The sequence below is a fragment of the Megalops cyprinoides genome, chromosome 13, assembly GCF_013368585.1.
Source record: "Megalops cyprinoides isolate fMegCyp1 chromosome 13, fMegCyp1.pri, whole genome shotgun sequence".
Classification (NCBI taxonomy): domain Eukaryota; kingdom Metazoa; phylum Chordata; class Actinopteri; order Elopiformes; family Megalopidae; genus Megalops; species Megalops cyprinoides.
This window is the reverse complement of record NC_050595.1, coordinates 26,550,930-26,568,468: the sequence shown is the minus strand read 5'-3', so window position 1 is coordinate 26,568,468 and position 17,539 is coordinate 26,550,930. Positions and strand designations below refer to the sequence as shown.

Genomic DNA, 17,539 nt, shown 5'->3' with positions numbered 1-17,539 from the left:
CAGCATTAAAGGCTGCTAACCAAAACAAAAAATGAACCCGTCCCAGAGATAAATTAGCTAGTACTAGTAATAACTATGCTTGTTACGCAGCTAGTTAACATCTAGAATGTCTAGAATGATTATGTTGGGTAAACAAACAACTGGGTAGGCATTTTACCTGGCCAGCTATATGTCTTATAGATACATAATTGGTAATCTCTTAACTTCCTACCTACCCAGTACAACTAGTTACCCAACCTACTAACATCACACTAGTTATATAGTTATCTGGTCAGGCATTTAACATTACATATCTGATTAGCTACCCACCCTGTTATTAAAAACTAACTTACCCAACCAGTTATGGATGAGCTTAATGAGGTTATTCACATCGACATTTGCCTAATTTGGTTACCTTGGCTAGTTAGCTACTGTCTAGTTGTCCCTCAAAAGCATATCAGTAAGAGATAGCTTGCTGGCTAACGTTAGCCACTGTGCAGTCGCCCTCCCTCTTCACCATTTCCCTGAGCTAAAAGTGAGAGGAGCCATTTGAACCAACAGACGGATCTGAAACAGAGCACATCCAGCGAGCTAGCTAGCCAAGTTAGCTGGATACGATGGATGAAACTATGATGAAACAATGGTAATCCAGCTAGCCAAATTGATAACTAAATAGGTAATTGTGTTGGTAAAAAAGTACATGATGAACTTACCAGTAAAGGTCAGACACGATGGTGGTTTTCTGCTGCTCCCTTTTCGGATTAGAAATCACTATCAATGAGCGAAATGGGGACACAAAGTAGCGCTGCGAGCAAACGTCAGCAGCCGGGTTGTGAAACTGACAACACAAAACCAAGGCCCGATGTTAACGCTACGGTCAATGGAGACAGACGAGGGGGGGGTTCCATATAAGTTCGTATTTTTTCCTTTATGTACCGAACGGCTAATACAAATAAGCTTCAGCTGGATGGTTTTGTATATTTTCTCAGATGAGACAAAAATCCTTTCCCGTTTGCCATCGAGGCCCGCGATGAAGTCTCCATTCCTGCTTCATCCAGGCGTCCGTTGTAGCTTTTACTCCAAGCAGCCTTTTCTCAATGCTGGCTCTCGGCTTGATCTGTTTTCTGCAAATCCCCAGAGCCTTGCTGCTGAGATAAACGCTTTACGACACTTCCCGACACTAGAGGGACCTTGACGATTTTCGTACACAATGGTCTGCTAACTTGCTTAACTTGAGCTATTGTTGCCCACTAGCGGACATAATTAGTCAAAACCACTCCTGCTGTAAACACCAGCTTCATAACAAAGTCTCAAGTTGTGTTGTTACCATTAAATTGTATAATGTCCTTCTTTAGTTCAATGCGATGATCGCATTAAAGTAGATCTGATATTTCCTTTAATACTTTGTGTTGTGATCACGCTCGTGCAGTTATTACTACAAGCTATACGGGCGCCAGTCACACAACATGCGTGACAAAATGCGTTTCATAATTGCAAATTGTTGTCCACACACATCTAGACATATCAGAAAAGGGCTAACATAAAAACTATCCCAGAGGTTTGGGGGGAAAACTCTTGAAATACGTTATAAAAGGGGTTCCCTGGCTCTTGCAGAGAAATGTAGATTTACCGTTTATACAAGTGCAATATTGACCTGTGTAGTATGTGGCAAGAGCTGTTTTCTTGAGCTGTTCTCATTGGTCTTGTACACACCAAAACATGTTTACAAGTAAATAGGGATGAAGTAATTTCTTCATCCTTGCTATTAACAGCTCTTTTTCAGATTAAATATAATTGAATGAATACTAGCTGAGGGTCACATAAGATACCACAAACATTCCATGGCATTCTCTTTTACCAGCCCGGTAACCCTTCTCTCACTTGAAAGTCCTGTACAGTGTTCTTCAGACCATGGTTTTGCACCATGAAAGCAAAACAAAAAGGACACATTAATCGTGTAATCCTCTTTATCTCTTAATGTGGTCGGAACACTATCTTCCCACGGTCTGAAGTGAATGTTTTTCTATGCTCGGTCTGTTATTCTTGGGCAAAAGCAATGGAGTAAGAGACACGACGTGAGGAGAAAATGAGAACAAATTCACATACAGCTCACCTTGTTTCACTTGATTGAAAGAAAATATGTGGTCACAAATTTACAACAAATATTTGCTCCTTCTGTCTTGACTATATGAAAGTAACAGCTGGGATCTTTCCCTTCGATTTCAGCTGTAAGAAGCTCTTTCGAAAACCATTATTTTGTTCCACACAGCCAAATCATCAGCACTGAGTGCTCATCACCTGTGGCTGGGAGTGGTTTAGACATCATTCAATTTATACAGCCTGTTGCCAGGCACAATTAATGGTAATTTACTTGGACCCCCTCTGCCATTGTTCATTACACCTGAAAATTGTTTTCTTGTAAAAACATCGTTGTTTGAAAAAGGCAGGGGTCGCTATCAGGTGTTGCGCGAATACTGAACGTCATTGCGTAACACGTACGTTATTATGTTGCATCCGGGACATGGCCCAGAACCATTTACGCTTTCCCCAATCTCCTCATTCAGCAAGGCAAAATGGCGTCGGGTGCCATTGCTACGGAGACTAAGAAAATAACTGATTTACGGGTTATAGACCTTAAAACTGAGCTCAAGCGAAGGAATTTAGATGTCGCGGGCGTAAAAAATGTTCTTATCGCCAGACTGAAGCAGGTATGTTTATTTGCTATGAACACCGATTGTTTTGTCAAAATATTTACGAGGCCCGTTTAATCGTGTGCATGCAGGAATGATAGCTAATCCTTGCAGATTTGGAAGGGGGAGTGTTGTATAGCGACCTAGAGGCGATAATTCAATTGGTGAGATATTTTACGTTTGCTTCATTGGCTTACTAGTTAATTTTACTTTTTTGTATATGAAACACCGCAACAGTCCTATACTCAACTTGCCAAATAGATTGCTCTTCTACGGATTCACAACATTGACCAACAGATGTGAGTCAGGCAGCGTGTTATTGGCTAGATAGCTAACGTCAGTTACGTTGTTATTCGCATGTTGTTTTCGCAGTTTGTTTGCTAACGTTAGCTCGCTAGTATTCATTTCAGTTAACTGCTTGCAAGGTTTGTAGGTGCTGATGGCAAATTAAGTAATGAGTCAGCAGCAGCCATGAGCTGGCCGATGCAGTAACGTTAGCGAACAGGAGAATACCATACCCTAAATCAAGTTATACGCCTGTAGTTTCAAGAAAATGGCGACACCATTTTAGCTAGCGAGCTGGTATAAAGCGGCTAGCTGGCTTTTTGGACGATCGCCGTCTTTTTCGTAAAAAGGCGTTTAGAAGTGTGTGCGTAGGTCGTTGCGTTTTCACTCCTGTCCTGCTCCTTTAACATCAGGCTAGCTAGTCGCATGATAACGCTGTTTCCCCACCTTACAGTTTAGCTATTATAAAACTATGAACGTAGGCAAGTATACCTGTCACATGTCCTGCTGGCTAAGCGGTAATGTCACATATATGAGAAGAAAAATACAGATGGAGTTAAGTGTATTAGTTTCGGTTTACTTCGTGGAATAAATGTTAATTGTTTTAATGATAGCCGATAAGCTAAGCAGCGAGTTCGCAGATAAGGTTGCTCTTAAAACTTCGTTTGGTCGTTAGCTAAATATCTAAAATATTAGGATAAATGGAGAACCGCAGAAAGGAGTGAATGTTGCGGTAACGGACTTTATTGTCATAACACATGTCTCTTTTAGGCCATCGAGGAGGAAGGCGGAGACCCAGACAGCATTGAAATTCCGCAGTCTGTTGACACACCCACTAGGAAACATGCTAAATCGAAAGGTAAACTGGGCGGGCGTATTGTGGTTGCATATTAACTCAAGTCTAATGAATTGGTAAACCCCGCTTTAATGCTTCACTACTTGAGCCAGTTCCTCTGCGTTTGAGTTACCAAGTTCGCATTTCTTCCATCGCGCAGTTGCTTTACCTAGAAATGGCTCACACGTGCAATTGTTTTAAAATAGGAAAGAAAGTGGACTCAGACACTGACAACACAATGGAAGAGGAGTCTTTCTCCAAGGTAAGTTATATAATGGGTGAACTCATCTCTACTTAGCACATTGGCCAAAGATTACTGGTGAACGCTTAAAAACAGACAACCATATCTTTTTAAGACCTTACAGTCTTATTTACTCATTTTAAATTTCTCAATAGCAGGTAATACATTGCTTTAAATAAAGTTGGCCAGCATTTGGGAAATGTGACATGGGAAATGTCTTGAAGTAGATCTAGGAAATTATAAAGGGTCCAGTTGCTTATAGTGAATACAATCTACAAGTATGTAGTTTCAAAGAAAATTTTGGATGGAGTTTTTTCGTTTGGATTGAGATGTATCCAGAATTCTTGCTTTTTGATACATGGTGTTTTTTTTGTGGCTGTGTCAAGTGAGATTCAGAATGTGAAATTCTGAAGCATAAGACCAGATGTTCATTATGCCACACAGAAGTTTTGATTGAACACTGGTGATGTCTGCATTCTAAACAGCACGGTGAAAAAATTAACGTTACTGCTATACACGTATTTAAATGACTTTCATTATCTATATCTAGTTAGATGTTTTGTTAATTTGTTTCTATTCTTTCTGTGTCCAGGAAACAGAAGATGAAGATATTGAAAAAGGTATGTTTACTCTTTCGTCCTGCTGGAGTTTTAACATCTTTGGGTTTTACAGGTAACACAGACGGTTGGAAAAGCATTGTGCCCCCCCCCCCCCCCCCCCCCTTAAACCTTGTCCCTTTCTGCTTTGGCTGAGTAGTCAGCTCATTCTGTCGCACAAATGGAAATCAGCAGCATGGAAATTCACCTCTGCTCACGGAGCTGCAACTTTACCAATGGAGGATACAGACTGGACTCACGCATGCCAAATGCATTCTCTGAAAGATTCCCCTTCAGCACCATGTTGTAAGAAGATAAAGAAGTCAGAGGGCTCCAAACGCCAGGGATGGAGGGCTTCCACACCCCTCGGGCAAGCTCATGCCTGCCTCCACAGGCAAGTCCTTGGGGCTTTGAGCAGACGAGGCCCTCCACACCAGAGTAGGGAGGTGGAGGGTTGCAAGCGGCCGAGACGAGGAAGTAAGTTGCCTGCAATGGACGGCCGTTCACTGGACTGGAACCGATTGCCCATCGGGGCTCACTCCCATCTGTCCCTCTCCCTCCCAGCCGCTGTGCAGAGCTAACATGAACGGGGAACATCACTGAGCTTCCCTGGAACTCGAGTGGGAGAGGACATTCAGCACCACAAGGACACCTTTCCCTATGGACATGATCCAGCACGTTTACAAGACTGGGGCTGGACAGTTGCAGTTGCTACAGAACGGGTTTCCCCCCCCCCCCCACACTTTGTCCCCTATCGCAAGATGAGACGTGTGATGATGGGAGGTAAAAGACGAAGGAAGAAATGGAACATGGCCTCCTCACGTCCATGACAGCCCAGGACAGTCTACAATGGCCATGAAGTGGTGCTTGACTTGATTTGCATTGTTTTGGACATGGATTTTTTTTTTCTCCACGTGTTGGCCAAGGACAAAACACTCACACATTTGCTTCCATGTGGAATCCATCCATTTTTTGCCCCATTCACAATTTCCATGGCACCATCTATTCTAAACAGAAGAATGTGGATGGATCTCTGAAGGAACCGAGTGCGCGAGAACAAATCAGCATTGTCTATGCACCACTGTAAGGATTGTGATAAAAGTATTGGTGGTTAAAATGGCTTGAAGATTGTTGAATCGCACCATTTTTTCCCAATGAGGAATGTATGTTTTGTGTACACCTATGTGGTTTTCTGACCTTCACTGAGCGCTAATACTAAACTTGCTTTCTATTCTACTTTCTCTAGGTCACGTAGCACAGAAATGTGAATGTTAAACCAATGTGTTTTTTTTTTTTTTGCCATGTTTTATCCTTGTTAAATCCCTCAGATGTAACTGATACTGATGATGGTACTCGTGAAAATTCTAAACATCTCCCCTGTGAAGATGGCCTCGTGGAGGCTGAACATGTGGCGGGGATGGAAAGCGAGGCCGCCGCCCGCGATAAAGAAGTCGAGGACGATAACATATCCGTCACAATCCAGGCAGAAGATGCCATCACGTTGGATGTTGATGGCGATGACCTCCTGGAGACAGGTAAACATGTGAAACTTCCAGATTCAGAGGCGGGCAAGGGCTGTGACGAGCCAGAGCCCTCTGCCGAGATGAGCCCGGAGGAAGACATGAAGGCGGAAGCCAAAGAGGGCCATAAAGATGGTAAGAAAGATGACGGACTGAAGACTGACCCCGCAAAGAAGGAGAGCCGAGAGGCCTCGAAGAAGGCTGAAATGGGAGACAAAGAAAAGGATTCTGGGAAGAAAGGCCCCTCATCTACTGGGGCTTCGGGTCAAGCAAAGAGGTTTGTCTTTCTATGTCAGTTCTTTAAGATACTACTACCAAGGTCCAGCTCTCACTAAGAACCCAACATTGTGCGTAGCATCAAGATTTTTTTTTTTTTAAAGAAATGTTCATTGGTGTACCTAATCCTGCCATTTGTTACTTTTCATTTGTTTGTTTTTTGAAATTGAGTAATTTATGGCATAAACCAGGAGACGAGAACACGTCTGTTTTACTTTCAAGCTTCCAGCACGTTTATTGCCTTTTCCAGTTCCCACTTAAGAAGGGTTAAAGCGCAGAAAAAAGAGTGAAAAGTAGTCCCTGTGATGTCAGAGGTTGTCAGAATCCCATGAAATGATTTGCAGAGAAGTCCGTTCCACTCCTGAGGATTTCATTTGTCCAGAGAATAGATTGGCAGAAAACCTGATCTACTCCTCACCTGTGGAAAAACTATGAAAGAAGCCAGTATTGGAGTTTTGTCCAAGTGCAAGCCTTGCCTGTGGGGGATTTCTTTTTTTGTAAAGCACAACCTTTTTGTTTTGTTTTTAATTTTTTTTTTTTTTAAAAATCAAGGCTGTTTATGGTGGTCTTTCTTTTTGTGTCATTTTGCACGGGTGGTTTCATGTGCTGGTACTCATTTTCTTGTTTCTGTTTTGTTATTGTTGCAATGTTTGCATTGTAGTTCTTCAAAAGACAAAGATGGGAAGACCGCAAAGGATGAAAAAGGTATGCTTTGCACCTTGGCCCTCGTGATATAACTCATTATTTCTTTGCCAGCTGGGTGGACAGATTTTCAAATGTGAAACCGAAAGGGCAGTTCTGTTGGCAGTTATGTTTTTATGTAACAAACATCGGTCTGTATAGCCCAAGTGTGGCTGTAGGAATGGATTGCTTCCTCATAATGTAATTTTCTGCTAAAACATATGTCATTCTCATATCATCAAGAAAATGGGTTGGTTCAGTTTACAGCCACTGGCAATGTACTTCAGTCATACAATTTTCAGTGTAGTGAGAGAGTTCCTCCAGTGTCCCTCGCTGTCGTTACAAAATTAATATTGAATGAAAATGTAATTGAAGTCAAATCTTTTGAATAACAGTCGCCCTTTGCGGTGGTTTAACCTGTAATTCCGTGTTACATGATGCAAATTGCAGTGGGTTAAAGTCAAAGCTGATTATTTCACTCTGCCAGTACACGCCCCTTTGCCCCTTACAGATGACTTTGCTGTGTCTGACTCATTCAGAAGGTGTGTTTAAAAGTCTGCTTGAGGAAAGGCACCGAAAGAAATATTAATGTATTAAAGGTTATTTTTTGAAACCACGATATGCAGTGTAATTCACGATCGCATCATCATTAGTGTCTACTGTAGCAGGGTCGTGATAAGGCTAAAATTAGCCTTTTTTAGTAATGAAATCCTTTCTTCGGTGTTCCCACACAGGCCAGCCATGATGTTGAGTAGAGCCCAGGGGGTGTGGAGAACTGTGGTGGGGTTTTTAGTTAATGTTTTGAGGGGTTGTGTCATGATTGCTAAGGAAATGCTGTGTGCTTTTGGTGAACATTGTGAGCACTACGGGCGGGGAGCTCTATGTGGTTGGATATATACCACGAGTGTTGGAATGAAGGTTCTGTGTTCAGTAAAGATTCAGGACTGGTGGGTGAGGCTCTATATGCTCTGCATCAGTGTTAGGCGTACGGGCTCTGAGCACGTGCGGTGGTGTTCTGCATTGACCGCGCTGTGTCAGCAGGTACGAGCAGTGGAAGCACCGGCAGCTCGACGCGCAACCTGTGGGTGAGCGGCTTGTCCTCCAACACCAAAGCGGCCGACCTGAAGAACCTGTTTGGGAAATATGGAAAGGTAGGCTCAGACAGCCTGCTTTCAGGACAACGCTGGCCCCTTCCGTCCGTTTCTCTGGGTTGTGTGAAGACCTGAAACCTATGGCTATTGGTTTTGCTACATTGGTATTTACTATGCTAAATGGCAGTGGAAGAAATTAACAATCAAATGACAATGATTGTTTTGACTGATCCATTGTTATGGATCACGTTTGGGTACTGAATTTTTACTTTTTAATCCAGTTATGGTGACTGTAGGCGCTGTCTCTTTCTAGAATGTTTGACAATAACCACAGATACAACAGTCAATGCAGTGCAATTCATCCAGGAAGAGGTCATCAGCTAAATGTCAGAAATAATTTACTGTGTCATAAAACCTCTCTGAATGTGCTTTTCCCTTCACATTATTTTCTTCCATGTTAGGTTTTTAGCGCTAAAGTCGTAACCAATGCCCGTAGCCCAGGAGCAAAATGCTACGGCCTGGTGACAATGTCCTCTAGCGCGGAGGTGGCCAGATGCATCTCTCATCTTGACCGCACTGAACTCCACGGACAGCAGATCTCTGTCGACAGGGTAACTTTGCCCATGAACTCTTGTATGCACATTGTGTGTTTGACGTTACTGTAAGATCATGTGTGGGTTCTCCAAAGAAATCCAGAACCTTAGAAATGTGATACAACTTTTATAGCTTTAGTGTTTTCTACAAATTGTCTCAAATTCCTGAAGCACTTAGTTCTAACTTTTTCAAAAAATGCTTATTGCCTATTTTTAAACATGATATTGGTCCTGGGATATAGTACTGAGTGGCTTATATATGCGGTCTGCTTTCAGGTTAAAAGTGATCCATTCAAAAAGGATTTTTCCAAGAAAGAAACAGATGAAAAATCAGGATCCAGCAAGGCATCGGGGGAGAAGCGCTCCGCTGCCGGGCTGAAGACGGCCAGCAAGTGAGTTTGGAAAAACGCTGTTCCTGGGCAAAGTGTGAAATCCCGTCGCTCATCAAAAGGCTTAACATCGTGATTTTTCTTTCCCGCTCTTAAGGACACCCATCTCCTCTAAAAAGGAAGAGAAGAAGTCGGAGAAGCCCGACAAAGACGGCAAGGACGCCTCAAAGAAACAGGAGTCGAAGGGCGCCAAGTTGGACGCCGCGCCGTCGGGCTCCGTGCAGGACGCCTCCAAGAAGGACGAGAAGAAGCACGGACGTAAGCGTCAGCCAGACCCGCCCCGATACGCGCTCGCCTCTGACGCGGGCGGGACCGAGCTAACCTCGCCCATGTCTGTGCCCTGTGTTCCATCCAGGTAAGAGTCCTGGAAAGATGGTGATCATCGATCAGACCAAAATGGAACCTGGCTTCAGCAAGATCAGGCCGCCGTTCAGGAGGGGGCGGTTCGACAAGGTACAGCGCGGATGCGGATCCGTGGCAGGGTGCTGTCGGTCGGTCAAGTGCTTTTCCAAATGAGAAATGCTAATTACGTAATGACAGATCGACTTAAATTCATGTGTTCTCTTTCTTCTTAAGCCTGGTTTTCCAAACATGATGGCACGCCGGCCCAGATCGTTCATCCCCCCAGAAGAGGTCGGTTTTCTTCTATAGTTATAATGCACCACAGAAGCTTCTCTGGCCTCCTGTAGCTTTTCTCTGAAACCCGTTTCCTACTTCTGCGTCTCTATAGATGGAGATGCTGAGGAACAAAGGGAGGATCTTCCCGAATAAAGGAGGCAGCAAGGAGATCCTGCCCTTCGAGAAGATGAAGGAGCAGAGGATGCGGGAGCGACTGGTCCGGCTGGAGCGCATCCGCAGGGCCATGGAGCTGCGAAGGTAACCATCTCCTCACGGGAATGCCCGTCTAGCTGGTTCCAAAGCGCCGGCTGTCAGGCGTGTGACTGTGTCGGTGGTCGGCAGGCGGCGGGAGATCGCGGAGCAGGAGCGGCGGGAGCGGGAGCGCATCCGGCTGCTGCGGGAGCGGGAGGAGCGCGAGCACCTCCTTCGGGAGCGCCAGCGGCTGGAGATCGAGCGGCAGAAGCTGGAGCGAGAACGCATGGAGCGCGAGAGGCTGGAGAGGGAGAGGATACGCATCGAGCAGGTAACGCTCCTCCTCTCTGTTCCGTCCAATCCAGACCCGCCCCCTAACCCCTACCCCTGGCCCTGCCTGATTCCCCCGCAAGGGTCTGGAGGGATTAGAGAGAGATCAGCAATATGCTAATGGCTCCATCTACCCTTCCCATTGGCTAGGTGGTTTCTGCCATATCCTTCCCTGTGGCTCATACCTACCCTGCCCCTTTAGACATGTGATGGCTGGACATGAAGGGCTCGAGGGTTTGTCCGGATTGGGCCCTGGGATGTTTGGAAATTGCTTCCCTGACTTTCGATCGCTTTTGAGAGGAGCATACTGTAGTAGCACGTTGTGAGCTGTCGATGATGGGAGCGTGGGCTTTAACAGGGGAGCGTCTCTGGTCTGTAACAGGAGCGGCGTAAGGAGGCGGAGCGCCTGGCCCGGGAGAGGGAGGAGCTGAGGAGGCAGCAGGAGCAGCTGAGGTACGAGCAGGAGAAGAGGAACTCGCTGAAGAGAGGCCGCGACGTGGACCACAGGTAGGGAAACCCCGGGGGAAACGGCTGCCTGACATGGCCCTCAAGTCAGGATACACGTGGGCTCGGAGTTCTGGCAGTGAACACTGACAAGGCTTAAAGCTGACATGCAGCACAACCTGCAACTCAAACCGTTTTCTACGGGACATAGATTTAATAGATGTAACAGATACAATAGTAGATAGAATGGATTATATGGAGACCACGAAAATAAATATCAATGTGCGTTTTTAAACTGGAGAGACATTGAGACAGTGTCAGTTTGATCAATCATTCCTGACTGAACTTGACGTGCCCCACTGGCATTTTCAGTTGCGTAAGCTTTTGCATCAGCACATTAATCAGAGGGGTGATTAGGCACAGAGGAGGATTTAACCTGATGAACGTCAAGCCCGGGGAGCATCAAGAAGGCCAAATGCAGGGGAAGGGATATGCCTGACCTATAAGACAGCAGCGCCTTTGTGCACGTCAGAGGCTGGATTGTTTGCACACTGCTGTTTAGCATTGTTCTCTTGAGCAAGGCCTGTTTGTTCTTGGTTCCTTTTTCTCCTGGCGTTACATTGAGCTACCGGACAAGCCACCTCACCTAGTCGAATTGAATCACCTCATGTGTGACCCTGACTAACAGTAGTGATGTCAGGCTTAAATATGTCAGTCCTGGGTATAGCTAGGTCAGCCACGACAGAGCAAATAACACAATGTTCTTTGAATTATGTAGAGATGGCATTTCTTTTATGAACAGGACATAACTGGGTCCATGGGAAATGGAATATCTGTTTTTCCCACCTGTCGGTGGTACATGGTTAACACATTGTGGACATTTGATATGTCCTGAAAACTGGGTAATTCGGCTAAATTCCTTCCAGTAACATATAAAATAAACGACGTAGACTGTTTGTGTCATGACTGGTAACTCGGTAGTGTTTGTGGTTTGAAACTGAAGACCGCTTCTTCCCTAATGCAAGTGTGATAGCTTTTTCTTGGTGTCATTCTTGAACCACTAAGTACCACTTCAACCACTAAGTTTCTTGCATATAAGTACCGCATTATAAAAAACATTGAGTGATGGTAGTTACTACACTGCTCATCGTGTCTCCTTGTATGTGGTGCAGGGGTGAGTTAATGCGTCTCCTTTCACTCACTCCCAGGAGGGACGACCCCTATTGGAACGGCAACAAGAAGCTTCAGACGGATTCAGAGGGCCGGCTGAGCCAGGGCTCCGATTACAGCCGACAGCAGAACCGCTTTGCGGAGTTCCCTCCGCGGGACAGGGGCCGCTTCCCTGAGGGCTCCTCCGTGGAGCCCAACAGCTTTGACAGGTAGGGTGACGACAGCCCCCCCCCACCTGAGTCACGAGCTAGCCCTCATGCAGTGACAGCAGATAGGGGCGCATTGCGCAACTGACCCGTCAGCGCGGGGGTTAATGTTCCACCCGGCACGTGTGTGTGTCCCGTCCCGCAGACGCAACCGCTTCGAGAACGAGGCCGAGGGGAAGAAGAGCCGGCCCCCGGCCCGGAGAGACAGCTCCGGCTTCGACCGCTACCCCAAGGGCTTCGAGCCCCCGAGGAGGGCGGAGCCGCCGCCGCCCCCTCCCCGCGGGGAGCTGCGCGATACGGACCGACGGGAGATCCGGGACCGGGACGAGCGCAGGGCCGTGCCCATGCCCGAGCGGCCGGCAGGGGGCAGGGGCGGGATTCCGGGCATGTCCCACGCCCGCTCCCCCAGGGAGACCGGACACGGAGGCTGGAAGAACGACGGGGGGATGGGAGCCAGCAAGGGAGACATCCGGTAAGCAGGTCCGGGAAGGACAGCTCTGCTTTAGACAGGAGGATTTCTGTGCATCTCTGATGTGTCCGCTTCAGGTGGAAACATTCATTACTAAGCAAAAGGAACGTGCCTTGCAGTACTCCTAGCAAGTAGTTCTGTCTGTGGTTTGATGTGTGGGATGTAACTGGTTTCCTCTCTGGTGGTGGGGTGAAGGGGGGCAGTGCGGATGCGTCCGGAACGGTCAGCCAGGGAGGGACCCGGGCCGGGGCTCAGGGGCGCTCCTTCAGCCAGTCGGGGGAGATCCAGCTTCAGCGGCCGGGACGGGGGCAGGCCCATGGTGATGGAAGAACAGGTAAGCACGCTGAATTGAAGAGTCCTGTCTTGTAGTCCTACCGTTTGACAGAGACCTGTCCGACGTAAGGGCCGAGTGTGTCCTTACTTACTTGACCTCCGTTATCCCCTCATCACGTGTTTTTGGGAATGTCCTCTCTCTCCCCCCAGCATTACAGCGCGGGACGGCAGGTGGTTGTGGAGCGGCACAGCAGGGACCCGGGCCCCCGGAAGGAGTGGCACGGGGGGCCGGGCTCCCAGAGCGGGGGGTTCCCCGACAGCCGGAGACTGGGGGACAGCCGAGGCAGCATGATGCCGCAGCACTCGAGGTACAGAGCAGCGCGCATTCACACGAGTCCTCCTGCAGCTGCCTGTTTCCGTAGACCCTTTACGTGTTTAGTTGATTATTTTAACAGGGATCGTGCACAGCACATTCGTTGCACCAGAGTTAGCTGTGTAGATAATTTGCATCTGCAGTCCCTGTGTATCCAAGCAGTAGTCAGCCTGACTCGAAAAGGTGCTACAATGGACCAGCTTGAGTGGCCACATTGAAATCACGAACATAAATACTCAGCATTATAATACCTGTTGCTTTTGTCCACCCCCACCCATGCGTTCATTTGTATGCAAAAGTAATTTCATTTTACTCTTGACACGAGGGAGAGGCGACGGTGGCTTTTTGCAGAGAATGTGTTGCAGTTGCGTTAGTTTTGTGTTTCTGGTGAGAGAACCTGAACGCTCGTGAGAGAGGGCGCACGCTCTCCTGCTCGTCCGCCCCTGATGTACACACACGCACTTTGCACTCGCAGTGTTAATGCCTCGGGCAAAGTGGCCTGCTGTAACCACAACCCTGTTCCTGTTTGCAGCCATTCCTCATCCGGGATGAACAGAATCGTGCAGATCACCAACAGTTCCCTCTCGGGCGGGAGCGGGGGAGGATTCAAGCCCTTCAAAGGGGCCCCACGCAGGTTCTAGGGGGCCACACCAGCTGTCCAAACTGTATTTGCAAAACAAAAGTTTTTATATGTTTTATTTTTTTTATTTTATTTTTTGACTAGGCGTTTTAGATGGTTGGATTATGGCAGAGAGGTTCGTGTTAAAAAAAAAAAAAAGCTGTTTGTTTTGTATAGATGCGTGTAAAATTTCATGTAGGTTTTCCTAACAGTTCCTGCCCTGATGAAAGGGGGGGGGGGGGGGGGTACCTGTGCATATACATGTTCTAACTTTGGAAAAGAGTTGTACAGTCCATGGTGTGATTGTCAACACTCTGGACTTGGAACCTTTGGTTTCAGTGATATATGGAGCTCCGGGGGCTCCTGAGCAGCTTGGCGATTATGCTGCTCGCTCTGAGCGTCATGCCAAGCTCTACGAAATGGACTTGACTGCAGCTGTGTCATCAGCCGACCCGGGGCGACACGGGGGTTTAAAAAGGAAAAGCATTGTACAGCTTCAGTTATTTGTAACCGTAAAGTTTTCATACGTGGTTCCGAAATTGCTTTCCTACCCTAGAAAAGGTTCTCCTGTATGTATAGTGGCTGCGTTATGAAGCTTTCTTTATTGAAAACTTGCCGTTTCATTATGCTCCTCTTATGGTGCTTTTTGAAAGTTGTTGATATTAAATTATACACCTTGTGTTAGCTGCGTCTCCTGGTCTCCAGTCTGTTCCATGAATGTGAAATGAGTAAAGACCATACACAAAAGCAGTCATTTATTACTCAAGCACATATGATTAAGCTTCTGTAATGGCACAAAAGGCTGTTTATCTCCATGAAAATAAAATGCCATGACTTCCATATATGTAGAAGAAAACAAACCAGCAAATATCAGCTTTTTTACTGTCTATGTATTTTAATGTTATCAGGCTAAATGTCCCACGTCGAAGGCATTTTGTAACAAACTAAAAATGCAAGTGAAAAAAAAAAATCCAAGAACGACCTGCATCTACATTTGTGACATACTGTAATGAAGACTACATACATTATTTGGTCACATGTATATAGATAAAAATTTGAACCCTTTAATTGCTGTGGAGTATTGACCCTTTATCTCCAGAACTTACCCAGTTTGATAATTGCCTTTGCTCAGTAGTTAAACATTGCTTTGTTAGCACATCAGCATACCAAGGTTGGAAGATAATATTCACGGGATCAGTTTTTTTTAATCCCCTGTTACATTCAGAGCTAAGTATGCATGCATCACAAATGAAATGGCAACAACAGTCATTCAGGGCTGATACAAACAAAAATGCACTGCATTGAAGCAAAAGACCAAAAAAAGACATTTTTAACCATTAGAGATTGCCGTGGCATTTTTCCATCTTTGCTTATCCTGACAGTATGAATATGACATTCAAACGGGCCGCTAGATCGTCTTTGCATTAAATCACAAGTTGTCTTGACACCTTCTTAAATGGCCATAACCACAGTGCACACCACTCCACCTGTGGATCCACTGAAAATTCAGTCCTTAAATGAACACTTTAATGTGAATAATGTGCCATTTATATGCACACATTCTTAAATTCATGTACTTTAGCCTGTACAATGTAACCTTAACTAAATGCAGACAACCCCAAACCTTGAACAAAGGCCTTCATGTCTGTTAGTGTACAAACCACATTAATTCCACTGTCATTTCCAAATGGGCCAGCTGAAAAGAGCTGTGACCCTCTCACTGCAACCCATTCAAGGTACCCCAAGAGCAAAAAGTGCCCTTGTACATCTTCAGATTTTGTATAAAATGAGGTATATCTTTCCTTTATGCTTATTCTAGTGCATATCCAAGTAATAGTGCAAAACCAATTACTAGGACTAAATGTTCAAGGACGACCTCTGTAGTGAGAGATGCTGTTCAACATGATATGCCCTGCAGCCTTTGAAGTATCCCTGCAAGGCCAATGATTTTTACACTGACAGTCCACGCGCAAAACCCCACTAATCCATGCAGATAGGAGCAAAGGATGGAGCTGATCAACATGAAGCCTGCAATGGAAAAATATTTAGGGTAACGGCAAGTAACTGCAACGCCAAGCTACTGTACAGTATCTGAGAATGAATGAATGAATGAACGTCGAGCGTGAGGCTGCTGGCCCATTGCCCGACCGGTGTGTTCACCCTCACTGATCGGCTCCCGATTGTGAGCGGTCATCCTTCATACAGGTATGATCCCTATCAGTTACCCTACTGTAATGTCCCTTTAGTTTCAGTTTGTCCCGTACTTACTGAAGTACATCTGAGAGCCTTTTACAAACCTTGTGGTACGTGTGTAATTAGTGTCACTGCAGCCTCAGTAGAGTTTTCAAACACCCCCGCAATAGTGCAGCGGATCTTCTCAAAAGGGTTTGTTCAGTGTATAAAGATGTTTATAGTGAGAGGATTGGGCGACACCATTTTAATTTTCCTCAACCCTCAAAGAGTTTCTCCACGCATCCAGAAATGAGGACTGGTCACCAATCCAATACAGGGACACCTTTATCAGTGCTGTATAGCCAAATCTACATTAGACCAGAATGTATACACTTAATGGAGGGTTCCTTCCTCCCCTATAGAATTCATGTTCATTTCAAGGTATATTTTCATAGTGTCATAAGGTGTCATCAAGGTTGTAAGGTTTTTGACAAGAAAAATAATGAATGAATGCAGCAGCTAAATTCAAAGTAACAACCTTAACCTCTCTACTGAACTATAATCCATAACCTATCATGAACGCTTTCTGGTTAGCTCATTAAAAAAAAAGTATGGCTTAAAAGTAAATTTCCAAAATATTAATGGCAAATCCGTTCAACAGCCTTCAGCATGAACCTACACACGGTATGCATACCTACCTAAAATGTTAATGGCAACCAACCAGGGGTAGAAGTTTTTTTTTTTTTTTGTTACTCTTGCTTTTATATGGATCTACAACACCGTCTCTTCAGGTGCAACTAAAGGGTACAACACAATATATACAGATATGCTATCAATGTTGTTGTCAAGGCAGCTAAAACGCACAAAACAGCTTGCAAAAGACACTCAAGGATATGTCCATTTTGAAAAGGCCTGAGAATATTTCTGATGTCTATGTTAAAGTCTACAGATTGTCTCATTCTGATAACACGTATATTTTGTCTTAAAAAAAAAAAAAAAAGAAAGGTCCTGTAATGTTATAAGGCTTTGTATACACAGAGTAAGTTAGGCCTCTGGGGGACAGGCTAGGAAAAGACAGGTAAAAGAGAAAAAAAAAACAAGATCTCCTGTAACGCACAAGTAAATTCCCTTACATCTAAGTGTCTGTAGGTTTGATCCACAAAACGAAACGATTCAGTCAAGGCAGTCATTTGGAATGTATAGATAAGAGAAATATTAGTTGCTCCGTTAGAGGCAGTACCATTGAGTATGTGGCTGAGCACTACTTGCAAGCTTCGCAATTTCCACACTGTTCATATATACATGTATATATAAATTAATTTCAAAAAGTGAAATATGCAGGGGACACTGTATTGAAGCGAAACCGCAGCGGGAAAGGATGAAACGGACGAGGTGCCCCGACAAAGCCCATTGCGAAGATTGGTCTAGATGGGGTTCGTCAGTCAGGTACACAGACCGGCATTGTTAGCCTTTGATTTCCCTGCTTTCTTTGCGAGG

General features: G+C 45.4%; 2 protein-coding genes across 3 annotated transcripts in view; one reads left to right on the top strand and one right to left on the bottom strand.

The window, feature by feature from the left end:
- rnf111 (ring finger protein 111) overlaps window positions 1-1,089 on the bottom strand; it is a 39,333-nt gene extending 38,244 nt beyond the window's left edge. Inside the window, exon 1 of the mRNA XM_036544354.1 lies at window positions 693-1,089. The gene's annotated coding sequence lies outside the window, so the exon portion shown is untranslated. The remainder of the gene's footprint in view (window positions 1-692) is intronic.
- A 1,443-nt stretch (window positions 1,090-2,532) lies between these two features.
- sltm (SAFB-like, transcription modulator) lies at window positions 2,533-14,083 on the top strand. Of its 2 annotated transcripts, none has more exons than XM_036543793.1 (20): window positions 2,533-2,687; window positions 3,726-3,813; window positions 3,996-4,051; window positions 4,623-4,650; window positions 6,012-6,423; window positions 7,084-7,127; window positions 8,145-8,254; window positions 8,656-8,805; window positions 9,064-9,179; window positions 9,274-9,434; window positions 9,532-9,629; window positions 9,753-9,809; window positions 9,907-10,052; window positions 10,137-10,317; window positions 10,699-10,823; window positions 11,969-12,139; window positions 12,282-12,608; window positions 12,801-12,939; window positions 13,089-13,246; window positions 13,784-14,083. In XM_036543793.1, the coding sequence occupies exons 1-20, from the start codon at window positions 2,553-2,555 to the stop codon at window positions 13,890-13,892; spliced, it is 2,811 nt and encodes a 936-aa protein (XP_036399686.1). In that variant the 5' UTR covers window positions 2,533-2,552; the 3' UTR covers window positions 13,893-14,083. The 2 variants fall into 2 exon arrangements, with proteins under 2 accessions (XP_036399686.1, XP_036399685.1); XM_036543792.1 differs by having other exon boundaries at window positions 5,955-6,423.
- Window positions 14,084-17,539: the final 3,456 nt, after the last annotated feature.